General features: G+C 54.0%; 1 protein-coding gene across 10 annotated transcripts in view; it reads right to left on the reverse strand.

The window, feature by feature from the left end:
* RIPOR3 (RIPOR family member 3) overlaps positions 1-26337 on the reverse strand; it is a 105191-nt gene that overhangs the window by 6491 nt on the left and 72363 nt on the right. For 9 of the 10 annotated variants that reach the window (XR_013400050.1, XR_013400051.1, XM_077951985.1 and 6 more), the window contains 15 exons: positions 23750-23828; positions 18985-19008; positions 18641-18694; positions 16901-17050; positions 16677-16740; positions 16294-16337; positions 15995-16120; positions 15772-15917; positions 12082-12211; positions 9533-10105; positions 4782-4912; positions 3345-3468; positions 2573-2708; positions 1759-1920; positions 240-401 (listed from right to left, as the gene is read on the reverse strand). Coding sequence is in view for 8 of the 10 variants with exons in the window: in XM_077951985.1 (XP_077808111.1) it covers positions 240-401; positions 1759-1920; positions 2573-2708; positions 3345-3468; positions 4782-4912; positions 9533-10105; positions 12082-12211; positions 15772-15917; positions 15995-16120; positions 16294-16337; positions 16677-16740; positions 16901-17050; positions 18641-18694; positions 18985-19008; positions 23750-23828 (2105 nt within the window). In the remaining 2 variants the exon portion in view is untranslated. The remainder of the gene's footprint in view (positions 1-239; positions 402-1758; positions 1921-2572; positions 2709-3344; positions 3469-4781; positions 4913-9532; positions 10106-12081; positions 12212-15771; positions 15918-15994; positions 16121-16293; positions 16338-16676; positions 16741-16900; positions 17051-18640; positions 18695-18984; positions 19009-23749; positions 23829-26337) is intronic. The other variant, XM_077951989.1, reaches the window with a different exon arrangement.

Raw genomic sequence — 26337 nt, forward strand, 5'->3', positions numbered from 1 at the left:
CAGCCAAGATCACCCTCCTACCCAGCTCTGAACTCTCTTCCGTGCTTTTTAAAGCTGACTTCCCTGGGAGCTGATATCAGCCCCCATTGGCTGAATGCGGAATCTCATTAAATCGGGGTTCCCAAAAGAACAGTTGGCGGGGATAGATGTAGTGGCTCCGAATTATAACCTGAGAAACTGCATGTGACAGGGCCCCGTGGATATTCCTCTGCTATGACAGCCACCCACCCCAGCCTTACCTTCCTTGGTGAGCTGGGTGAAGTGCTTCTCCAGGTCGGAGACGCTCTGCTTCTGCAGGTAGCCGTGAAACTGGAACCAGGTGATGGTCTGTTCTTCGGGGAGCCCAGCTCCGGGGAGCAGCCCACTACAGCTGACCACCTGCTCCAGGAGCCTGCGGCACACTGGCCAAAGGGGAGAGCACATCAGGAGAAACTGAGACCTCAACCCTCCACACTTCTCAGCTGGGAGTAGCCTGGTCAGCTAAAAGGCTTTCTGGGCTGGGCACAGTGGCTCACGCCTGTAACTCCAGCACTTTGGGAGGCCGAGGTGGGCGGATCATCTGAGGTCAGGAGTTCGAGACCAGCCTGACCAACATGGTGAAACCCCGTCTCTACTGAAAATACAAAATTAGCTGGGTGTGGTGGCACATGCCTGTAATCGCAGCTACTCTGGAGGCTGAGGCAGGAGAATCGCTTGAACCCGGGAGGTGGAGGTTGTAGTGAGCCAAGATTGCACCACTGCACTCCAGCCTGGGCAACATGAGTGAAACTCCATATTCCATATCAAAAAAATAAAAGGGTTTCTGATGGCACAAGGGCAGGTGTCCTTCACTGCACTTCCTGTGCCATGGGGGAGGAGTGTGCCCAGCTGGAGTCAGGACTGTGACTCTGACTCACCCTGAGTCAGACCGTGTTGGGTTCATCCCCATGCCCAGGGCCCCACACCACACCTGGATCTAAATCCCGAGGCAGGGCCTAGGAATATGCGTCAACCAGCAGCCCAGGTGGTGCTTGGAACATGACTATCACCTTTCACTTGCTCTAGAGAAGGCCCTACGGCTCTGCATTCTGGGAAGAATACAGTCCAGCCCACATTTCTAGAGGCCTCCCTTCCCGTAAGGTTCATTCTTTACCCCGTCAGGCTCTGGTGGGAGGCATGGAATCTGTCCCCAGAAAAATGCACCAGCGGCCGGGCGCAGTGGCTCATGCCTGTAATCCCAGCACTTTGGGAGGCTGAGGCGGGCGGATCACAAAGTCAGGAGTTCGAGACCAGCCTGGCCAATATGGTGAAACCCCGTCTCTATTAAAAATACAAAAAAAGACAATTAGCCAAGCGTGGTGGTGCGCACCTGTAATCCCAGCTACTCAGGAGGCTGAGGCAGAAGAATCACTTGAACCCTGGAGGTGAGGTTGCAGTGAGCCGTGATTGTGCCACTGCACTCCAGCCTGGGCCACAGAGTGAGACATCATCTCAAAAAAAAAAGAAAAAGAAAATAAAAATACACTGGCCCATCAGGGTTTGCACGCAGCTTCAGGGCTCCACAGACTGCTCAGAAGGCCCCAGGTGGAGGCCCCTTCTCGCCCAGTGAAAGGGCGGCGACTTGCACTGAAGCTGAGAAACCACCTCCGTCTGATGGCATGAAGACACTCAGAGGCGAAGACAGGGCTGAAATGAGGCCAGCTGTGGCCACCCTGCAGGCCCTGGAGACTCAATACAGCCTTTCTGTGGGAGGGGACGGCAGGACAGGAAGGAACCCACCTGTTTCCAGCTGTCCCGGGTATTTCCCTCTGACTCTGTGCAGCAAGGTTTTCTTGAGCTGGTTCAGCAGCTTCGTGGCAGGGCAGGACAGGACTCTGCCAGGCCCTGTGCACCCTCTCCACAGCTTCAGGCACCCCTTCCTCCGCGAGGCCTGTGGGATGACTGAAAGCCCCAGTTCAGAAACTGAATGGTGGCTCGGGGAGAGCACGTCACAAGGACCCCAAAGGTTTCCCTCCACTGGGACCTGAGGGGGTGGGGAGGACGGTGTGGCTTGATGCGAGGTCCCTTCCCTGCATTCCCATGTGACACATGAGCAGCTTTGGCTCTAAGCATCTTACCAGGGCCACCACCTGCAGTCCCCACAACAACCTGGGAGGGGCTGCTGTCACCAGCCTCTCCTTACAGACAAGGAACCTGGCCTTCTGAGAGGGGAGGTCCCACGGGGCAGAGGCACAGCGGGATCACAACTACTCTTTGAGGGCACATTCTGCACCTTGAATGTAGCCTAGGCTTAGCCCACTGAATCCTATGCAGTTCCCTCCTCCTATACAGATAGGGAAGCAGAGGCTCAGAGAGGTGAAACATTTGCCTGTAGAGTCACACAGCTGACTGAAGAGTATGCTGCAGCCCCAAGACCGCCTCCCTTACCTCCCCGCAAAGAGTGTGTATCTCTGAGTCCAGCCCAGCCACAGCCTCCACTCTGGGCCCTGGTTAACTTTGGCTCTTAGGAAGGGAGAAGAGGCTCCCCGAGCTTTGATCCCGTCCCCACGCGCCACTCACACGTGCAGCCCCTGGGTGGTAGGCAGCGACTTACTCTCTTCGATGGATGTTGCCTTGCCGACCTTCTCAAAGTCAAGGACAGAAAGTGTCTCCAGAACATGCTTTTGCTCTGCCACTTCTTCCAGCAGGCATTCCTGGACCAGCCTTGATAAATTAGGGGAGGCCAGTTTCTGGGAAGCAGCCCACAATGCTCCAGGTTAGCATGGAGCATGCCCGCTGAGGGCAGCCGTTACGACTCTGGCTCCCACCTGCTTGTGCCCACCTCTTCTGTCCTGGGGGCAGCTCCCTAACTGTCATCTGAGGATTCCCCTTTCACCAAGGTGGCTGAGCTAATGGGATGCAGGCTGGGCTGCCAGGGACCACCTTTGCCCCCAGACGGAGGACCAACCTGCCTGAAAGTGAAGCCAACCTACATTGCAAAGCAGAACTGAGAGAGACCTAGTCCTGATAGCATTTGAACCCGTGCATCCAGCCAGGCCTGAAGCCTACCTCTGAGGCTTTCAATGCCATGAGCCGATACATTTTCCTCTTGGCTGAGCCAGTTTGCATTAGGGTTCTGGCATCTATAGATGAAAGAGTCACTACCACAGCCTTTGGTTTAGGGCTTGGGCTGCCTAAGAGCCACAGGAGTATTCACCCAGACCCTGGTCTGCCTCTTCCACTGGGGAACAGCCTCAGTCTCACGGGCTTCCAGGATGCGGGTCTGTCACCCCTTACGATGCTTCCCACTACCTTCAAGATGAGCCCTTTGCCAAGAGGACTCCAAACCCATCTGCCCTCCCTGACAAGTCCCCTAGCCCAGCCACCTGCAGCAGAGCTTTGCAGACTCGGAGGTGTACCGTCAGCAGCACGTCCAGCTCCGGGGCACCGGCTGTGAGTTCCCTGGATGACGTTTTCAGTGATGATGGTGGGGGCAGGGGCCGGTCCTTTCTGAGTTGAATTGAGAACTGGGTGACCATTCGGTTAGCAGTTCAGCTCCCTCTGAGGGTAGGGGGAACCCTCCCTTCCCAGAGAGCCCCAGGTCAGGGAGGCCCACTCCAGGTCCCAGGGAGTTCAACCGAGGAGGAAGGGGAAAGGAGCAAAGGGCGGCAGCAACTCAAAACAGAGCTGGACGGTGTGGCCCAGGGCCTGGGGAAGGCAGGGCGGGCAGTCGTCTTCCAGGATGTCTCGTGGAGGTAGAAGACAATTCCAACTAATCCCAGCTCTGTGGCGCTGGACAAGCCTGCCTCCCCCAGGCTCAGCTGACTCATCTGTCAAGGGAGGCAGGAGCCCCACACTCAAGGCCATGAGGGGTGCATGAAATATGGTGGGCAAGAGCACCTCACACCAAGTCCGCTCCGTGGTAGAGGCTGGACCTGCTGCCCGACCCACTCACGACTACTCAAGAAGGGCGGAAGCGAGTGTGGCACGAAATCCCACACTGGCCCATGGGACTGTGAGAGGCGAGGAGAAGGAATTGAGCCTCCGCTCTTCCACGTGGTGAGATGTGGATGCAGAAGCCTTCGGAGGGTGGGGAAGGTGAGGCTGTGTAGCCTCGAGGGAAGCTGTCATGGGAGGTGTGGGCCCTGCGGTGGGACAGAGGGAACGGCACTGGGTACTGCTGCACCTTGGTTAGAGGGCAAAGAGCTGCTTCTTTTTTTTTTTTTTTTTTTTGAGACAGTCTCACTTTCACCCAGGCTGGAGTGCAGTGGTGCGATCTCGGCTCACTGCAACCTCCGCCTCCCGGGTTCAAGCGATTCTTCTGCCTCAGCCTCCCAAGAAGCTGAGATTACAGGCACACACCACCATGCCTGGCTAATTTTTGTATTTTTAGTAGAGACGGGGTTTCGTCATGTTGGCCAGGCTGGTCTCGAACTCCTGACCTCTGGTGATCCGCCTGCCTCAGCCTCCCAAAGAGCTGGGATTACAGGTGTGAGCCACTGTGCCTGGCCTCAAAGAACTTCTATATACTCGGTGGTTATTTTTTAAGGTTTAAAAAATAATAATAAAAGCTTATTCCTTGGAGCAGAAGGCTCAGGGCAAGGCTGGGATGATCTCACCCACTTCATGGTCACTGAGGACCAGCTCTGAGCCAAGTGGGGGATGTGCGGGGATGGCGTGGGGAGGGGTGCACGATAGAGTGACAAGAGCTGAGCCAAGGAGAGTGGGAGAAACAGACCGGGAGGCCAGCAGGAAATGTGGAGCTCGGGTCACCCAGTGGGAGTGCTGGCCACTGGGTTACTGCTGGAAGGAGGTGCACTCACCGGGGACTCTGGGAGCCCCCAAACAGGGATAGCTCATCTGGGGCGAAGTCGGCATTGAGGAAGGCGAAGCTCTCCAGGATGCACTCCATCAGGCTCTCGGCCGAGGCATGCTCCTGCCGTGCTCTGCAGGGCTGTGGACGAAGTGGCCAGACCTGAGGGCAGCACCGGGCCCCACCCATCCGACTGGGATACTGTTCAGGGGCCTCACGGCAGACCTGGGCAGTGTCTGGTCCTGAGCCCTGATCCCACACACCATCCCCCAGCACAAGCCCAGCCGCTGGCCCAAGGCATGGCACTGGGCATGGCACCCCTCAAAGTCCCTCCTGAATGGCCTGTGACAAGGTAGGAGCAGAATCTTGAGGGAGACAGATCTGAAAACCCTCCCCTGTATCTCAAACCCCCACGGAGACAAGGCCAATGGCAAGAGTGAATGAGCGGCCCCAGCAGGGACCGGGGAGGCAGGAGTACAGGTGCCTCCCCTAAGAGGGGGCCGCGCTCATAGATTGCCCAGTTCTAAGAAAACCCTAAAACATGGATTTGTATGGGAAACTGCCCAGTTTTGAAATACCAACAACAAATTTCAAAGTATTTTAAATAGATGGTGTAGGTCAGGCAAACGCCTCTTCACGAGGCTCAAAGGCCTGTGGGCTTCAGGTTCCTCCACCCTGTTGGGTTTCTCTCCCCAACAGGTTAACAGAGAGTGCTGGAGCCACCACCCCACCACTGGTCAAGTCACCAGAGCCTCCAGTGGCAGCTCCCTCCCTGGAGATTTCTGTCTTGTCCGCAACTCGTGGCTGGCTCCAGGGCTGGTCCCTGCCCCCGTTCCCAGCACACCCCACCCAGGCCTTGTCCAACACAAACTGCAGCCACGGCACAGCCCAAGCAGAAGCCATAAAGCAAAACCAGGATCCTAACCATTGAGCCCAAAGAGAGAATCTCGAGGACGAAGGGAATAGCAAGGCTAGTTGCAGAGATCCCATTTTCCGATACAAAAATACATGCATACGTGTGTATGTACATGCGTATCAATACACACATGCATATAGACTGTTGATTCTCAATAGTCAAGGTAGTAATGTTCTAGATGCCAAGGCAAGCAGATCACTTGAGGTCAGGAGTTCGAGACCAGCCTGGCCAACATGATGAAACCCCATCTCTACTAAAAATACAAAAATTAGCCAGGCATGGTGGCACAGGCCTGTAGTCTCAGCTTCTCAGGAGGCTCAGGCAGGAGAATTGCTTGAACCGGGGAGGCGGAGGTTGCATTGAGCCAAGATTGCACCACTGCACTCTAGCCTGAGCAACAGAGTGAGACTCTATCTCAAAAAAAAAAAAAAAAAAAAAAAATTAGTTATGTTCTATAAAACTCAATCAGCAAAAGCTGAACCACTGTTCCTAAGGGAGATACTGGGTTAGGTTCCTGTGAACCTCTGGTCACAGCAGTTTTATCAACACAGCAATACAGAACCTTGTATGTGTCTTTCGGTTTAAAGACACCTTGTTTAATAGCTATTGTTGGCCGGATATGGTAGCTCACGACTGTAATCCCAGCACTCTGGGAGGCCGAGGCAGGTGGATCACCTGATGTCAGGAGTTCAAGACCAGCCTAGCCAACATAGTGAAACCCCATATCTACTAAAAATATAAACATTAGCCAGGCATGATGGCAAGTGCCTATAACCCCAGGTACTAGGGAGGCTGAGGCAAGAGAATCACTTGAACCCAGGAGGCGGAGGTTACAGTGAGCCGAGATCATGCCACTGCACTCCAGCTTGGCGACAGAGTGAGACTCCATCTCAAAAAAAAAAAAAAAAGATATGTTTGATTCATTAACATTGAACTCAACAGCCAGCATCGCTACAACTCATGGCTGAAGGAAGCTCATCTAACACGCATTTTCTCCGTAAGGCATTTCATAGACTTCCTGGACTGAGGAACACCAGCCGGCACTGAAGCTCTGCACTTGGGAGGCATTTAAACAGTGAAACCGTCAACAAGAAGCACAAAAACTTGAAAAACATGGCATTAAATAGACCATGAGGACGCTTGTTTACCGTTTGGGCGCTGAAACAGGAAGGCAAAGCGTTGCCTCACTTGACCTCAGCTGGGAATGTGCGCTTCGAGCAGCTCAGATTTTCTATCACTCTGCCCAGCCCCAAAAACCACTTGGAATCGCCTCGAGTACTGACTTGGGGGTTAGAAATAAATTTCAGCAAGTAGATGAATTTCAAAATACAGAATCCACGAAGAATGAGGATAAATCGTGTATGTGTGTGTGTGTATGTATGCACTCACATGATTTTTTTTTTCTTTTGAGAGAGAGTCTTGCTCTGTTGCCCAGGCTGGAGTGCATTGGTGCGATCTTGGCTCACTGTAGCCTCCGCCTCCCAGGTTCAAGTGATTCTCCTGCCTCAGCCTCCCAAGTAGCTGGGACTACAGGCACACCCTACCATGCTCGGCTAATTTTTTTGTCTTTTTAGTAGAAATGGGGTTTTGCCATGTTGGCCAGGCTGCTCTTGAACTCCTAGCCTCAAGCAATCCACCTGCCTTGGCCTTTCAAAGTGCTGGGATTACAGACGTGAGCCACCGCGCCCAGCATCATACATGTATTCATATACACATAGATTTGCATAAATGTGTGTGTGTGTAATTTCTCTCCAGAAAGTCAAACTAAAAACCACGGTCTGTAATCAATTTGCATTGTTCTGACTTCATTTGCCAAAAAAAGAAAAGTTCCTCAAAGATGTTTAAAATGATTACATTATTGCGGCATTAACATTTTTATGTAAATTGGGTGTAATTTTTCAAAATACAAGTATGTGACAAATGTGCATGCTGACTCAAATACAAAAAAGAGGCCGGGCACAGTGGCTCAAGCCTGTAATCCTAGCACTTTGGGAGGCCGAGACGGGCGGATCATGAGGTCAGGAGATCGAGACCATCCTGGCTAACACGGTGAAACCCCGTCTCTACTAAAAAATACAAAAAACTAGCCAGGTGAGGTGGCGGGCGCCTGTAGTCCCAGCTACTCAGGAGGCTGAGGCAGGAGAATGGGTGAACCCGGGAGGCGGAGCTTGCAGTGAGCTGAGATCCGGCCACTGTACTCCAGCCTGGGTGACAGAGCGAGACTCCGTCTCAAAAAAAAAAAAATAATAATAATAAAAAGTACAAAAAAGGTACAGGCACGGTGGCTCAAGCCTGTAATCCCAATACTTCGGGAGGCTGAGGCGGGAGACTTGTGTGAGTCCAGGAGTTTGAGACCAGCCTGGGCAACAAAGTGAGACCCTGTCTCTACAAAAAATAAACAAAATTAGCCAGGCATGGTGATGTGTGCCTGTAGCCTCAGCTACTCAGGAGGCCGAGGGTGGAGGATTGTGTGATCCCAGGAGGCAGAGGTTGCGGTGAGCCAAGATTGCACCACTGTACTCCAGCCTGGGCAACACAGTGAGACCCTGTCTCAAGAAAAACGAAAAACATAAAATACCAAAAAAGGTGACATTATTTCTTAAATTTTTTTCTGGAAATTTTAGGCAGGTCCTTTTTAACAACCATAGCAGTGGTAAACGGAACATATTTTTAAAGTTATGGATGTAAAGTGAGAAATGAAACTTGTTTCTCCTGGGCTGGTTTGTCCTGTTGGAGGTGTGGGTAGCGATAAAATGTGTTTGAAGAGAGCTGTTAACTATTTCAGTGCCAAAGTGTGTCTTACACAAAAGAGGGGAAAACAGAAAACAGCAAAATCAGAGAAGTACACAGCCAGTCTGAGGGCATAAGGACCGCGGGAACAGAGCAGGAAGGGATGGGCTTGCCAGGGCCCGGTGGGAGTTGCCATTTAAAAGAAGGTGTCCAGGCCGGGTGCAGTGGCTCATGCCTGTAATCCTGGCACTGTGGGAGGCTGAGGCAGGGGGATCACTTGAGGTCAGGAGTTTGAGACCAGCCTGGCCAACATGGCGAAACCCCATCTCTACTAAAAATACACAAATTAGCCAGGCGTGGTGGTATGCACCTGTAATCCATGCTACTTGGGAGGCTGAGGCAGGAGAATCGCTTGAACCTGGGAGGAAGAGGTTGCAGTGAGCCGAGATTGCACCACTACACTCCAACCTGGGCAACAGAGCGAGACTCCATCTCAAAAAATAAATACATAAAAAATAAAAGAGGGTGTCCAGGGAAGGATGTCTTTAAGTTAATAGATGTATTAATAGGTACTAGTGGTATACATTTTATGTACATTCAAATTTGTGTAAACACAAGAGGGGAATATAATAATTTGCCCAGGTCAGCGCCTCTAAAAGCCACCTGCCACCTAAGCCCTCCTGTGAACTGAGAACGCCCTGGGGTATGAGCCCTGTGGAGGGGAAGGTTCGGTGCGGGGTGCGTGGATGAGGCAAGCGGAACTGTGTGGGGCCTTCCACGGAGCCAGCTCTGACCCTGACAACACTCCAAGTTTGGGTTTGTAGCCACGAGCCACAGCCCCACCCACCCAGGTCAGAAGGTGCGAGACGGGCCAGGTTCTGGCTGGATGTGCTGAGCTGTTACTGTGAACTCTTAGAATCTTCCTGAGCCCCATGAGGGCTGTTGTTATCCCCACTTGCCGGATGAGGAAACCAAGGCCCACAGAGACATGGCCTACCCAGGTCACGCAGGGATGAGGCCAGGATGCCGGCCCAGGCTGTGTGGTCCCAGAGCCCACTCCCAGTCATCATGCCATCAGCAAAGCAGGGCCGCCGCCCAGGGCGGGGTGGGCATACCTTCAGCCGGTCCCGGAAACCTAGGACCTGGTACTCCAGCTCCCGGAGCTGGGGCTGGGTGGAGTCCGTGGGCCTCAGCAACTCCAGGACCTCCTGCAGAGGCCCCTCGAGGGCCACGCCAGGCCCCTCCTCTCTGTCCCCGGTTGCCCCTTCCTCGTGGCCTTTCTGGCTACTCGGGGCTGTGCCACTGTGGAACAGGGAGCCCTGTGGCAGGCTGGGGCTCTCCACTCCTAGGTTCCTCCAGCCGGGCTGCTCTGCACATGGGCCTCCCGAGAGGTGGGCCATGTCTGGCAGGAGACCTGGGGACAGGGGCTCCTCCCGGGCCTCCTCTTCAATGGAGGCGTGGGGGCCGACGGCCAAGGGCAGGAAGCCCGCATCTGAGGTGGACGCTGACGTGCTGGTCTCCGTGTCTCGGGGGTCCTCAGAGCTGAAGGAGTCCATCTCAGGTAGCTCCTGACTCTGGCTTCTTAGGCTGGGACCCCGGAGGTCGCTGTCAGACAGGTAGCTGAGGATGGAGGTGGCTCTTGGGCCACCGAGTAGCAAGGCCTGCTGTGTTGGCTGCTGTAGGACAGACTGGAGAGGGGACACCGGAGTGGCCTCACCAGCCACCCCAGGGACCACAGCAAGTCCCCCAGAGGGGCTTCCCCTGACAGACACCTGCTCCGCATGCCCGTGTTCTCAGGATGACTGAGGCCTGCCCAGGCGACCAGCATCCCAGAGGTGCAGACAAGACCCTGTCCCCTCTCTGCACTTATCCCCCATCCCGCCTCCAACTCACTCCCAGCAGCCTCCTGACTGTTGTTCATGCCCCGTGGGCTGGGCCCCCTGTGCCTGCCTCAGAGCCTTTGCACTGACTGTGCTCTGGCCACTCTTCCCCATGTGCCTTCACGGCTTGTGCCCTCGCCTCCTCAGGACCTTACTTAGGTGTCACCTCTCCTGAGAACCCTGCCCTGGACAGCCTTTTTTAAGTGGCAACTTCCACCTGGCCCCAGTGGGCCCCTTCCCTTCCTGCTGTCTCCCACAGTCCTTACGCCCCTGGGCTGACTGTGCACTTGTCGGATTTTGGTATCATCTATTTCCCCTGTAGAATTTCAGCTCCCTGAGGGCACAGTCTTTGCCTGGCCTGGAGCAGAGCCTAGCATATAATTTCATTTTTTTTGTTTTGAAATAGTCTCACTCTGTTGCCCAGGCTGGAGTGCAGTGGCACTATCTCAGCTCACTGCAACCTCTGTCTCCCGGACTCAAGCAATTCTCCTGCCTCAGTCTACTGAGTAGCTGGGATTACAGTGGCACTTCACCACGCCTGGCTAATTTTTGTATTTTTAGTAGAGATGGGGTTTCACCATGTTGGCCTGGCTGGTCTCAAACTCCTGACCTTAGGTGATCCACTTGCCTCAGTCTCTCAAAGTACTGGGATTACAGGCATGAGCCACTGCACCCAGCCTAGTTTTGAATGAAGTGAATGAATGAATGAATGGCCCAATATACACACCATAGAAACAGCAGCAGCTGTTATTAAGCATTCTGAGGTTGCCGGCCCTTCTCCAGGGCCTTCGCATTACCCTCACCACACCCCATGGGGGTGGCACTGCCCTAACCTCAGAGAGGTCCTCAGGCCACACGGATGGTGAATACAGTGCCACAGTGTGAATCTGGGTACATGGACACGAATGCTTACCTCTCATCAGCTGAACCAATGATAATGGTTGGTGTTCATTAACTCAGTTAACTCTCACAACAATCCCATAAGGGCAGTGCTGTTATTCTCACTTCTCTGATACAGAAATTGAAGTCCAGAGAGGGCTGGGCACGGTGGCTCATGCCTGTAATCCCAGCACTTTGGGAGGCTGAGGTGGGTGGATCACCTGACATCAGGAGTTCGAGACCAGCCTGGCTAAGATGCTAAGATGGTAAAACCCCATCTCTACTAAAAATATACAAAAATTAGCCGGATGTGGTGGTGTGTGCCTATAATCCCAGCTACTCAGGAGGCTGAGGCAGGAAAATCTCTTGAACCCAGGAGGCAGATATCGCAGTGAGCTGAGATTGTACGACTGCACTCCAGCCTGGGCAACAAGAGTGAAACTTCCTCTCAAAAAAAAAAAAAAAAAAGAGGTGCATACACTTGCTGGTAGATGGATTGCTATCTCTGGAAGAATATGGAAGAAACTGATTACAGGAGTTGGCATTAAGGAGGGGACCCTGATTCATGGAGATCACAGGAAAGAGATGTTTTACTAGGCACTCTGTCAAGTAATATTACTAGAAACGTATATATTAAGGCCAAGGCCATGGCTGGGGTGGTAGAACCATCCAGAGAGCCCATTGCAGATGTTCTGAAGAACCAGCCAAGCCCAGAACCCAGGCTGGGATGGAGGCTAGCAGCAGAGGAAGAAAGCGCACAAGAGAACACCCAGGATCACCCCAAACGGAGGCTGAGCCTGAGGCTTGCCATGTCTGGGAGGGCCAGACTGCTCAGCCCAGCCCCCGCGTGCTGCCCCCATCCCAGGGTGACCACAGCAGCCCTGCCCCAGGGAAGGCCCACTCACCAGGTAGTATCTCTCCCGGAAGCTGGGGGTGCTCGGGGGTGTCCAGTTGTACAAGGAGCCCTTCCTGCTGCCCATAGAAAACTTGCCTATGGGGCTGGGTGACACCAGGAAGCTCTCAGTATCAAACGGGCTGGAGGAGAGAACAGAAGGCCAGGATGCCATCAGTGCCCAGAGGCCATCTCAGGCCCAGACGGCCCAGGTTACACCTGGGTTACACAGGTAGATGGTCTTCATCTTACAATATAATAGCATGGATGGTGTGCAAGGAACTCTGCTCTAAACTGTTTTTTTGAGACAGGGTCTTGCTCTGATGCCCAGGCTAGAGTGCAGTGGTGCCATCACAGCTTACTGCATCCTTGAACTCCTGGGTTCAAGTGATCCTCCTGCCTCAGCCTCCTGTGTAGCTATGACCACAGGCATGTACCACCATGCCGGACTAATTTTTAAATTAATTTTTATTTTTTGTAAAGACAGGGTCTCACCATGTTGCCCAGGTTGGTCTCGAACTCCTGGGCTCAAGCAATCCGCCTGCCTCAGCCTCCCAAAGTGCTGGGGCTATAGGCCGTGAGCCACTGAGCCCGGCCTCTACTAAACACTTTACACAAATCCTTATTTCCACCCCCAGTGGCAGCCCTCTGTGGCCTGGAAAATTATTTACAGGGGAGGAAAGGAAGGCTCTGAGAGATAGGTGACTTGCTTAGGGCAGTGTCACAACCAACCACGCGAGATGGAACTGAATTCACACAGAGATTTCTCTGACTCCAAAGCCTTAAAGATCACTAAAGGCTTTGGCTACTCTTCAGACATCACTGTACTTAACGGATTTAAGAGGAAATGGGCCGGGTGCGGTGGCTCACACCTGTAATCCCAACACTTTGGGAAGCCAAGGCAGCCAGATCACTTGAGCTCAGGAGTTCGAGACCAGCCTAGGTAACCTGGCAAAACCCCCATCTCTACAAAAAATGAATACATGAGCTGGGCTAAGGTGGTGACCGATGCATGCTTGTAGTCCCAGCTACTCAGGAGGCAGAGGTGGGAGAAGCACTTGAGCCTGGGAGGTGGAGGCTGCAGTGAGCCGAGATTATGCCACTGCTCTCCAGTCTGGGCAACAGAGCGAGATTCTATCTCAAAAAAAAAAACAGGAAATGGAGGCCTGGGTCTCCAAGGCCAGGGCCTTGCGCATGGTCACAGGTGCAGCCTAGGAACTCCAAGTTACATGGCCTCGACCCCTTTAGAAATGTTTCTCAAGGCCGGGCGCACTGGCTCATGCCTGTCATCCAGCACTTTGGGAGGCCAAGGCGGGTGGATCACCTGAGGTCAGGAGTTTGAGACCAGTCTGGCCAACATGGCGAAACCCCATCTCTCCTAAAAATACAAAAAAATTAGCTGGGCATGGTGGCGGGCAGCTGTGATCCCAGCTACTTGAGAGGCTGAGGCTGGGGAATTGCCTAAATCTGGGAGGCAGATGTTGTAGTGAGCCGAGATCACGCCATTGCACTCCAGCCTGGGCGACAGAGCGAGAGACTGTCTCAAAAAAAAAAAAAAAAAAAAAAAAATTTCTCAGCCTCTGACCACCCTGAGGGCCCTGAGCCAGATGGTGAGGGACAATGACTAGGAGCAGGAGAGCAGGATCTGGAGGCAGAAACCTCAGGCCAATGGATGCTAAATCAAGGAAGGACACCAAGGTCTGAAGGGACAGAGAATTGCCAATTAATGCAATCTTCCTAAAGCTAACCCAAAAGGAAAAATCCCGTCTCCCCACACTGAAGGATCAAAGTCCCTACAGCCCTCCCACCTCCACACGGCCCACATGGAAAGGGAGGGTGCCTTGGATGGGCTACTGGCAAAACAAGGGCCGTCCCTCTATCTGCGTAGGGTGCCATCCACCTCAGCCTCTAACCACAGACCAGATCCTTTATCCAGACAAGGGGCAGCCCATAGGAACCTCAAACGGGGTACTTAAAGCCCAGAAACTTTGTAACCAGGCCCTTGAGCCACATGCTTGGGCCCACTCCCACCCTGCAGAGTGCTTTCTTGCCTTTTTTCTTTTTTTTTTTTTTTCCTCTGAGACAGTCTTGCTCTATTGCCCAGGCTGGAGTGCAGTGGTGCCATCTTGGCTCACTGCAGCCTCTGCCTCCCAGGTGCAAGCAGTTCTCCTGCCTCAGCCTCTCAAGTAGCTGAAACTACAGGCCCGCACCACCACGCCTGGCTAATTTTTGTGTTTTTAGTAGAGACGGGCTTTCGCCTTGTTGGCCAGGCTGGTCTCAAACTCCTGACCTTGGGTGATCTGCCCACCTAGGCCTCCCAAAGTGCTGGGATTACAGGCGTGAGCCACCGTGCCCAACCTGCTTTCTTGCTTTAATAAAGCCCTGCTGCTTCATTCCTGCATTTCATTCCTCTGCTCCTTTTGTGCATTTTGTTCAAGTCTTTGTTCAAAACGCCAAGGACCTGGACAATTCATTATCAAGACCCTCCACCAATAACAACTGGACACCCCCAATTAGAGGCCCCTTTGAGAAGCTCAGCCAATGAGCAGGGGACACTCAGTTCAGACCCCTCGTCTGTAAAAGGGGCGCCCTTACAGAAGAACCTCCATGTGGAACATGCACAGGGAAGGCTGGGAAGCCAGGTGAGCGCATGGGAGCACAGAGGTGAGTGATGCTCAGCCTGTCCTGTGTCCAGCCCTGCACTCGGAGCAGGTAGGTCCCCGCAGACCCTCCTGCCTCGAAGAAACTTGCTCATAATTATCTGCACAAAGGCCTGGCTCGTGGCACCTGGGCCTGGCCTGACCAGAAGTCCTACAGCTCAGAGGCTCTGCAAGTGCCCGCTTCTCTGCCTGGGGTATCTGCAGACCCGCAGGCGCCCTGGGTCCTAGGCTTGGATGGCATTGAGCTGCCCACCACCCTCTACACTTCAGGGGCCCCTGGGCAAGAGGTATTCTCAGCCCTACCAGAGAGGTGAGGACCCTGAGGGTGCAGGTGGTCGCTCACCAGAATTCACCCAGTTCACGGGGGAAGAGGGCAGCAGCTCTGTGACCCCCAGCTCAGACACCCACCCTAGGCAGAGAGGAGAGAGACCAGCCCCGACTGGCCAGAGCAAGCACAGAGCAGAGGAGGCTCCTCAGCCCTCCCTCCTGCTGCCCCTGTGCCAAGGAGGAGGAAGGGAACGCCTTGGAAATGCAAAGCTTCCTTAGAACAAAGAGCTCTGGAGCCCACCACACTGATGGGCACGCTCATGGGCACGCTCATGGGCTCCAGGGGATGATCTCACGGACATGGGCTTCATGGGTCTGCAGCTGAGAAGGGGACGCAGGTGACTGCTCAGCCCTGGGCCTGAGGGGCAGCCAGGGTCGGCCAGGAATGAGGGGGTGGGAGCAGCAAGGAGGGCCTCCCTGGAGAGGTGAGCCTCCTCCAAGGAGCCAAGCCTGGAGGCCCTGGAAAGTGTCCCCCGCAAACTTCCCTGAGGCTTTAATAGTTGGGTTCAGAAGCAAGAATGGAAGCAAAACCAGAAAGGCAGGAAGGGGCTGCAGAGAAGGTCCAGGCCTTGGCAGGAGTGAGGGACAGATGAGGACCCGTGAGGGCGGGGACACCCTCGGTGGAGGCTGGTGCAGGAACCCAGGGCCAGCGTGTGGTCAGGCCACCAGGGGCAGCCGGCCAGGCCTCCGCTGTCCCCAGGCTGGGCGGGACTCACTTCCACTGCACCTCCAGCTGCAACTTGATGGTACCCAGCTCTGTGATGTCCACCACGATGACCTGTGGCCGTGTCGTGAAGAAGTCGGCGATGTCACACGTCACTGCGCCCACAGCCAGCGAGCCCAGACCCCGCAGTTCCATCACCTAGGGGTGGGGCTGGAGGGTGGTGTCTGAGCTGAGCACCCAGGCACCCCAGCCCCGCCCCCAGGCCTCATCCCCACCTTGATGTCCAGGTTCTCATGCAGCGTGGGGACGAAGGTCTTCTCCTCTTCATCCCAGGTCTGACTGTCATCTGACTCAATCCGACCCTTGAGCTTCCAGCGCTGGCGGCCCAGACGCATGAGCACCTGTGAACCAGCCCGAGAGGGGCCGCGTCAGCCCAGGTGGGTGTCCCGTTGCTGCCCGCCCAGGGCCCTCCCTGCCAGACAGAGCCCCACCTGCAACCCTGGTTCCCAGCAGCTCCCATCCCCCAAAGACCTGGTGGGGAGCCCTGAGGATTGACCCTGGAGGGTGGCCGTACCTCATAGTGGTCTCCGGGACAGAGGCGTGCGTAGCCCACCAAGCCTGGAACACAGACATGGCCAGTCTCCCCTCTGCCTTCCACTGTCCCTGACTTGGGACCACATGTCCTCGCTGGGGGTCCCCCGAGTATAGGTTTTCAGTTTCAGTGGGGTGAGGATGGGGGGAGGGGAAAACCATCACGATGGATAATGGGCAGGAGGGTGCTGGGCCCTCACACCAGGCTCAGAGAGGGGTGGGACTTGCCAGAGGTCACATGTCACATGGATGCAAAAGCCAGGGCTGGGTTCAGACCCCTGGGATTCTAGCCAATTCCCGCGCTCCTCAGCAGAAGTCTCAGGGCCTCCAGAAAGGCCTCCGCCCAACCCCTCTCAGCCCTGTTACCTTTCATCCGGATGTGGAACTCGCCCAGGTGAACCTCCAGGGCCCCCTCGATGAGCCACATGTCCTGCAAAGCCCCGGAGTTGGCTCAGGAGGCTGCCTGGGGCTAGGCCACGGGGGCCTCTAACCATCCCTGCAGCCAGACAGAGGCCCAGCTCTCGGTGTCCCCACTGCCCGACCCAGCTCCACACTGCCCCTGCTGCCCAGCCCAGCTTGGCCCGGCCCACCTCGGCGCACTCGTGCAGGCTGCGGCCCAGCTCCTGCAGGCTCTCTCGGGCCGCGCGGCTCGGGGGGCACCTGGCGAAGGCCCGCTGCATGCTGGAGGCACCGTCGCGCAGGCGGCACTGGATGCAGTAGTCCTCGTACAGCTCGTCCACCTGTGGTGGGCACACGGGCTGGTGGCGCTGCCCACGCGGAGGGGTGGCCCCACACCTGCCTGTCGACTTCTCCCCTCTGGGAGAGGCCCTCCCTGAGCTAAGTACCCCGCTAGCCCAGCCTATGGTGGCAGTCACTACCTGTCCAGTCCCATTCAAAGCACTCACCCCTGGCCCCAGTAGGACGTGAACCCCCATAGGCAGGGACCACATCTGCCTCACCCGCCTCACGCGCCACCCCTGCCACCCCTGCCTCACCCACCACCCCGCCTCACCCGCCACCCCTGCCACCCCTGCTTCACCCGCCTCCCCTGCCTCACCTGCCTCACCCGCCTCACCCGCCTCCCCTGCCTCACCCGCCTCCCCTGCCTCACCCGCCACCCCTGCCACCCCTGCCTCACCCACCACCCCGCCTCACCCGCCACCCCTGCCACCCCTGCTTCACCCGCCTCCCCTGCCTCACCTGCCTCACCCGCCTCACCCGCCTCCCCTGCCTCACCCGCCTCCCCTGCCTCACCCTGCCTCACCCGCCTCCCCTGCCTCACCCGCCACCCCTGCCTCACCCGCCACCCCTGCCTCACCCGCCTCCCCTGCCTCACCCGCCTCCCCTGCTTCACCCGCCTCACCTGCCTCACCTGCTTCACCTGCCTCACCCGCCACCCCTGCTTCACCCGCCTCACCTGCCTCACCTGCTTCACCCACCTCACCTGCCACCCCTGCTTCACCCGCCTCACCTGCTTCACCCGCCTCACCTGCTTCACCCGCCTCACCTGCCTCACCTGCCTCACCTGCTTCACCCGCCTCACCTGCCACCCCTGCTTCACCCGCCTCACCTGCTTCACCCGCCTCACCTGCCACCCCTGCTTCACCCGCCTCACCTGCTTCACCCGCCTCACCTGCTTCACCTGCCTCACCTGCCTCACCTGCCTCACCCGCCTCCCCTGCCTCACCTGCCACCCCTGCCTCGCCCGCCTCCCCGCCTCGCCCGCCACTCCTGCCTCGCCTGCTGCATACCCAGCTATTGGCAGCAACTGGCACACAGTGTGCACAGCAAAAATGAGTGAAAGGGACAAGGGAATCTGTCCCTTCTCCTCCTCTGCCTGGTTTTTCAACAGTGAAACGGGAGGTGAGTTTGTGATAGCCTGCCACCCGCTGGGCAGTGCGGGGAGTAAAGCAAGATCATGAAACTGCAGACTCTAAAGCTTAAGGATCTGCTGTGCGACTTTGGGCCAACCCATGTTCCTCTCTGGACCTCTGCTTTTCCATCTGTACAATGGGCTGGGAGGGTTCAACCTTCCCAGCCATCTAAGACTGAGCATGAGGTCTTTCTGCATAAACTGAAGAAAGAGCCCACGCTGTCCTCAGAGAGTCCCACCTCGGGGCTGAGCCCCCGACTCCCACCTCAGGGCTGAGCCCCTGCTGTCCCTCAGCTGTCCCAAGGCCCCTGCTTATCCTTAGCCTCCTGCAGCTGCCCCATACCCCAAGGCCCTGACCCCTGCTCCGAGGGCACCTCCCCAGCTCCTGCTAACCTAGCTGAGGCCCAGCAAGCTGGCACTGCCCTGCCCCACCCTGCAACACCCACGAGCCACTGACCTTGCTGATGTGAAACTCCATCTTCCGAATGTGCCTTTCCACACAGCGCGTTTGCTTCTCCCGGAAAAAGGGAAGATGTTTGCAAAGTCGCCCGGGCCACCCGCCGGCCCTGCTTGCCCCTGCCACCCTCCTGCAGGTCCTAACTCAGAGAATGGGGTTTAGTGCTGGGCCGGGCCCTCACCATCCCTGAGGAAGGCTCATCGCAGAGTCTCAGCCTTCCCATTCCTAAAATGGGGAGGAAACCCAGGTATTCTGCCCATCGGGCAGCCAGGAGGATGCAATGAGGCACAGTCATTCTCATCCAGCAGGGCCCAGCCCACCTCACTCACCATATGCAGACTCACCTTGTCCAGGTCGTAATAGAAAGCCTGTGGGGGAGGAAAGGAAGGCGGAAGAAGCTGTTAGAGTCCCACATGTTCCTCCAAGGCCTATGAGCTTTATGCTGGCATTGCCTGAGCTCAGAGTCAGAGGACAGAAAGCCATGTCTACAGCCACCCCCACTCCTTCCTCTGCCAATGGCAGGCTGCTGTCCATGCCAAGGACAGCACTGATTAAACACATGCACGTTGGATGAGGCAGTTCTAGGTCTGGCTCTTCTATTTCCCAGCTGTGTGTCCCAGGCAAGTCATTCAACCTCTCTGGGCCTCCATTTCCTGCTATGCAAAGCAGGGTAGGAGAAGCGCCTGCCTCATAGGGAGAAAAAAGGACACAGAAGGCCCTTGACAAAATGGGAACCATTGGGATTGAAGGGATGGCCTCAGCCATGACCAAAAGAATGTGAGGGGGATGGAAGCGGGAGGGGCACATGGCACAGAAGTTCAAGCCTTAATGGTGAATTCCTAAGTCTATCTATTCCAGAGACCAGGGTGCGACCATGACAAATAATATATCATCAGGGCAGGCAAACCTTTCCATAGGTTTATAAAGGGCCAGATAGTAAATATGTCAGGTTTGGCAGGCCAGGGCGCCCCATGCCAAGATCTATAAATTAGAACCATCCTGGCCAGGCGCAGTGACTCGCGCCTGTAATCCCAGCACTTTGGGAGGCTGAGGTGGTCAGATCACTTGAGGTCAGGCGTTCGAGACCAGCCTGGCCAACATGGTGAAACCCTATCTCTACTAAAAATATAAAAACTAGCTGGGCATGGTGGTGCATGCCTGTAATCCCAGCTACTTGCCAGACTTGAGGCAGGAGAATCACTTGAACCTCAGAGGTGGAGGTTGCAGTGATCCAAGATCGCGCCACTGTACTCCAGCCTGGGCGACAGAGCGAGACTCAATCTCAAAAAAAAAAAAAAAAAAAGTAGGACCATCTAAAACATACACATCTTTGCCTACCTTAGAGTTACTTCTAGAACCAAGAAAGAGAATGTGAAGTGGGCCTAAGGCATGTGAAGTGCTGTACCTGCCTGTGGGATTAAGTTCATCAGGGTCAAAGTTCTGTCCTAACTAAGCAACTCTGCCATCATAGCGGGAAAGCAGCCACAGACAATATGTACATGAACAAGTGTGGCCAAGAAACTTTTTTTTAAACAAATGTTTAAAAAACTCTTGTTTTTTAAGTGGCTCTAATTTTAAAATATAGTGACTCTAATTTTCACTGGCTGTTAATTGCCAGTGGAGATTACAGTCACTATGTCTGAACCTGGAGGGGTTACCATGAGGTTGGAGATCCACCAGGAAAAAAAAGTAAGCTGTAGGAGAGTATGTAAATTGACATTTCATTTTTGTAAGACAATTATTAACTCACAACTGCTAAACACATTTACATGATTATGTGACCAGAGAGAAAAATATGGAAAGATCAATACAAAATTGTTCTCAAGGGTTAAACAGGGTGGGACACAGAAGATCGAATGGAGGAGGGCATCAATCAAGAGAGAAAGAAGGATTCAACCCCAAAAAGTCCCATGTATGTATTTATGTGAAATTGTACGTATACGATAAAGAAATAAAAATTCCATTTAAGCCAGGTAAAGTGGCTCACACCTGTAATCCTAGCACTTTGGGAGGCCAAGGCAGGAGGATCACTTGAGCCCAGGAGTTCAAGACCAGGCTGGGCAACATAGCAATACCCCATCTCTACAAAAAATGTAAAAATTAGCTGGGCATGGTGGCACACACCTGTAGTCCCAGCTACTCGAGAGGCTGAGGTAGGAGGATTGCTTGAGCCCAGGAGTTCAAGGTGATGGAGAGCTATGATTGTACCACTGCACTTCAGCCTGGGTGACAGAGTAAGACCTTATCTCTTTAAGAATAAATGAATGAATGAATGTATGAATAAATAAATAAAATCTTTTTAAAATTAAGAATTAAAACTTCATTTAAGAAATAAAGAAACAGGACTGGTGCAGTGGCTCATGCCTATAATCCTAGCATTTTGGGAGGCCAAGGTGAGTGGATCACCTGAGGTCAGGAGTTCGAGACCAGTCTGTCCCACACGGTGAAACCCCCTTTCTACTAAATAAAAAATACAAAAATTATCCTGGCATGATTGTGTGTGCCCGTAATCCTAGCTACTCAGGAGGCTGAGGCAGGAGAATCACTTGAGCCTGGGAGACAGAGGTTGCAGTGAACGGAGATCTTGACACTGCACTCTAGGCTGGGTGACAGAGCGAGACTCCATTCCGGAAAAAAAAAAAAAAAAAAGAAATAAACAAAGAGGAAAGATCCCAAGCCTTTGAAAAGAAGAGTGACTACCCAGCAACGTCTTGAAAACCAGTATCTGTTTTAAATGAGAACCAGCAGTGTCACAGGAGCAGGACCCAACATAGGCATCTTGCTATGTGGCTCCAGTGCGGTCACTGTGCCCCGGCCTCAGTGTGCCCATCTATGACATGGGAGCAGCTAAAACATACATGTATTTATACTCTTGCCTACTTTAGAGTTACTTCTAGAACAGAAAGAATGGGAAAGGAAGTCCACGGGGTGAGACTTGCTGCACCCGTGTGAGAAGAGGGGCAGGTGCTGGAGCTGGATGAGATCTTGGCAGCACCTCCTCCCACCATCTGCTGCTGGTCACCCGCCCAACTGTCCACCAAGGGTGAAGCATGCTAAGCTTGGCAGACCTTTCCCTCCCCAAGTCCCTGCCTGGCACACGCATGAGGCTGGGCCCTTACCTCTCCCACCCTGCCCACTCCAAGGCCCTCTCTGCTGGAGCCAGGATACAGAGAAAGCTGCTTGTTGGCTTATTTCATTCATTCATTCATTCATTCATTCATTCATTCATTCATTGAAACAGAGTCTGGCTCTATCATCCAGGCTGGTGTACAGTGGTGTGATCTCACCTCACTGCATCCTCCGCCTCCTGGGTTCAAGCTATTCTCCTGCCTCAGCCTCCCGAGTAGCTGCGACTATAGCTGCCCACCACCATGCCTGGCTAATTTTTGTATTTTTAGTACAGATGGGATTTCATCATGTTGGCCAGGCTGGCTTCAAACTCCTGATCTCAAGTGATCCACCTGCCTTGGCCTCCCAAAGATTACAGGCGTGAGCCACTGCGCTGAGCCGCTGGATGCTATTTTAGTAGAAAAACTCATCTCCCCTCCTCGATTTCCCAGTCCCTCAGTCAAGCTGGTGGCCTGCTCTGCATGTTGGCGCTTTGGAGGAGGGATTCTGGGAAACACTGGCTGGGAGGAGAATCCCACAGCAGCAAGGCCTCCTTGCTTTTGTTTCCAAATCTAATTCATTAAGGACATGTGGGGTTTTCGCAAGGCAGCAGTGGAGACTTCCCAGATAAAAGGAAGATCCTCCCGCTGGAAGGATGAAGTCCCTGAGCAGTGGGATCCTAGCCATGTCACCAGATAAAATACAGGACACCTAATTAAAATTAAAATTTCCAATAAACAAGGAACAATTATTTTCACATAAGTATGTCCCAGAGATTCCATGGGATATACTTATACCTAAACAAATTTGTGATTTGTCTGAAAAACCAAAAGGGGAGGCCAGCACAGTGGCTCATGCCTGTAATCCCAGCACTTTGGGAGGCCGAGGCAGGCAAATCACCTGAGGTCAGGAGTTTGAGACCAGCCTGACCAATGTGGTGAAACCTTGTCTCTACTAAAAATGTGAAAAAACAGCTGGGTGTGGTGGTGGTTGCCTGTAATCCCAGCTACTCAGGAGGCTGAGGCAGGAGAATTGCTTGAACCTGGGAGGCAGAGGTTGCAGTGAGCTGATACTGTGCCACTGCACTCCAGCCTGGGCAACAGAGTGAGACTCCGTCTCAAAAAAAAAATTTTTTTTAATGAGGTATGCTATTTGTGAGTGTGTGTGTGTGTGTGTGTGTGTGTGTGTGTGTGTGTTGCTAAGTCTGTCTCTGCTAAGAGAAAGGCAAAAACCAGAGCAGGTGAGCCTTGAGCAACACAGGGCCCAGGGCCAGCCTCAAAGACACTGCCTTGGCTGGACACGGGAGGACTGCTGGAGCCCAGGAGTTCAAGACCAGCCTAGGCAACATGATGAGACCCTGTATCTAAAAAAAATGTTAAAAATTAGCTGGGCATGGTGGTGCACGCCTGTAGTCTCAGTTACTTGGGAGGCTGAGGTAAAAGGAACGCTGGAGCCCAGGAGGTGGAGGTTGCAGTGAGCCGGGATTGTGACACTGGACTCCAGCCTGGGCAACAAAGGGAAATCCTGTCTCAAAAAAAAAAAAAAAAGACGCTCCCCTGATGATGGCAGGAAACGCTGCCTGTCAGCTGCACACTGAAGGAACACGCGGGCTTCATCAAGGACAGCGGCAGGGGCCACTGTGACATACCCGAGATGTGACACCTGACCCACTTTCCTGGCATTACAGAAGCCATCTCAAGTCCAGGTCACCTGATGGCCAAGGTCTATAAAGTAGGACGACCTAAAAGAAATGCACCTCTATACTCTGCCCACCTTAGCGTTACTTCTAGAACCGAGAGAGAGTGTGACGTGGGCCTAAAACGTGTGAACTGCTCTATGTGCCAAAGTGAAGTTAACTCAGCACAACATAAAGAGGCTATTCCGTAAACCTCTAGTTCTGAGACAGAGTCACACCGTGACATAGGCTAGGGGGAACGCGGGTTCATCTTTTACTCCTGGCCGAGGCTATCTGGGTGGGAAGCAGGCAGGGAGGGGTCTCACCAGCCTGGAATTCCTCCTGGTGTCCTTGTGGCGTCCAGACAGGTGGTCCAGCTCAGCCTGCTGCACACACAGATACTCCCTGCAAGGAGAGCGAGGAAGAGTTTCAAATGGAAGAGGAACAAGAAAGGGAAAGGAAACAGGCCAAATGGACAGTGTCCCCGTGTGGAGAGCAGACACGGGGCTCAGCGGGGCTCAGAAGCAGGTAGGAAGCCCAGCCCCCTCACACTGGGGGCTGTGTGCCCAGCACCGTGCAAAATTGGTTATGGGGAAGTTCCTAGTGAATTCCCTCACCAGGCCCACAAGTAGGTCCTACTGTTATTATGTGCATTTTATTTATTTATTTATTTTTTGTTTGTTTATTTGAGACAAGGTCTTCCTCTCTTGCCCAGGCTGGAGTGCAGTGGTGTGATCACAGCTCACTGCAACTTCTACCTCCTGGGTTCAAGTGATTCTTGTATCTCAGTCTCTTGAGCAGCTGGGACTATGGGTGTGTGCCACCACACCTGGCTGATTTTTGTATTTTTAGTAGAGACGGGGTTTCACCATGTTGGCCAGGCTGGTCTCAAACTCCTTGACTTCAGATGATCCGTCTGCCTTGGCTTCCAAAAGGGCTGAGATTACTGGCATGAACTACTGCGCCCAGCCTAGTATATGTATTTTAAAGACAGACAAACCAACCCTCGAAGGCAGCAAGTACCCCAGCCCTGGTCACACAGCAGACAAGAGGCTGACCCAGGTCTGAAACCACACAGTGGCCTTCAGAGCCCAAAATCTTCACCCCCTCCCAAGCTGGGGCCCAGCTCATGGGGAGGCCATCATGGCACACCTCCCTCAAGGTCAAGGGTCTAGACCAGGTGCGGTGGCTCACGCCTGTAATCCCAGCACTTTGGGAGGCTGAGGTGGGTGATCACAAAGTCAGGAGATCGAGATCATCCTGGCTAACACGGTGAAACCCCATCTCTACTAAAAATACAAAAAAATTAGCTGAGTGTGGTGGCACACACCTGTAGTCCCAGCTACTCAGGAGGCTGAGGCAGGAAAACTGATTGAACCCAGGAGGCGAAGGTTGCAGTGAGCCGAGATGGCGCCACTGCACCCCACCCAGGCAACAGAGCGACTCCGTTCCAAAAAAAAAAAAAAAAAAAAAAGGAGGGGTCTAGATATGTGGGGGGCCAGGGCAGGGAGTCCCATCTTGCTGGATTTGCTGAGTCACCCCACGAAGGTCACTCACCCTCTCTGGGCTCTACTGACACCACCTCAAATGTGGAAAAGAGAGCTTCTGCCAGGCTGCTACTCACTGAAGTGTTGAGCTTTCTGAGAAGAAGGGACTGCCTTGGCCCCAGACAAGTCTCAAACATGTGGTCCTTAAAGGACACAGAATCTGCCCTTCAGAAACATGCTCTACCCTCCATGCACATCCTAGCTCCAACTCTGCACAATCCCAGCTCGCTGCAACCTCCACCTCTACAGGGTTTTGCCATATTGCCATGCTGGTCTCGAACTCCTAGGCTCAAGGAATCCGCCTGCCTCAGCCTCCCAAAGTCCTGGGATTACAGGGTGGCCACCACTGTGCCCGAACAAGGATGTATATTTTGAAAACCATTTCATTCTAAGGTGGTTTCACTTTTTTTATTTTTTGAGTCTTGCTCTGTCGCCTAGGCTGGAGTGCAATGGTGTGATCTTGGCTCACCACAACTCCCACCTCCCGGGTTCAAGTGATTCTCCTGCCTCAGCCTCCTGAGTAGCTGGGATGACTGACATGCCCCATCATGCCCGGCTAATTTTGTATTTTTAGTAGAGACGGGGTTTTACCGTGTTGGCCATGCTGGTCTCAAACTCCTGAACTTGTGATCTGCCTGCCTTCGCCTCCCAAAGTGCTAGGATTACAGGCCCACCGCGCCCGGCCTGGTTTCAACTTTTAATTGACTCTGGTTCCTCTTTCAGGTGCCCCGTCTATAAATAAGAGATGTAGGGGCCGGGCGTGGTGGCTCAAGCCTGTAATCCCAGCACTTTGGGAAGCTGAGGCAGGTGGATCACAAGGTCAGGAGTTCAAGACCATCCTGGCCAATATGGTGAAACCCCATTCTACTAAAAATACAAAAAAAAATTAGCCAGGTGTGTTGGCAGATGCCTGTAGTCCCAGCTCCTTGGAAGACTGAGGCAGGAGAATAGCTTGAACCCAGGAGGCGGAGGTTGCGGTGAGCTGAGATCGTGCTACCGCACTCCAGTCTGGGTGACAGAGTGAGACTCTGTCTCAAAAAAAAAAAACAAAGATGTAGGTAGGAGCGAATTTAGGGTCTAAGTACCACTGTATCTGGGGAAAATCACTCCGGGAAACCACTTTTTGGCCCACAAGGCCCCCTGTCATCTGGTCCCCATTGCCCGGTGACCTCATCCTCTTTCCTTTGGCTCTAACCACGCTGGCCTCCTTGCTGCGCCCCAGGGCCTTTGTGTATGTGGCTAGCCTGGCCTGGAATGTTCTTTTCCCATTATCCGCATGGCTCACTCCACCCCTTCAGGCGTGTGCTCCAATGTCACCTTCTCAGCAAGGCCTTCCCTTCCAATTGCCCAATTTAAAATGAACCCTC

Source organism: Macaca mulatta, chromosome 10, assembly GCF_049350105.2.
Source record: "Macaca mulatta isolate MMU2019108-1 chromosome 10, T2T-MMU8v2.0, whole genome shotgun sequence".
In the NCBI taxonomy this organism is placed as follows: Eukaryota; Metazoa; Chordata; class Mammalia; order Primates; family Cercopithecidae; genus Macaca; species Macaca mulatta.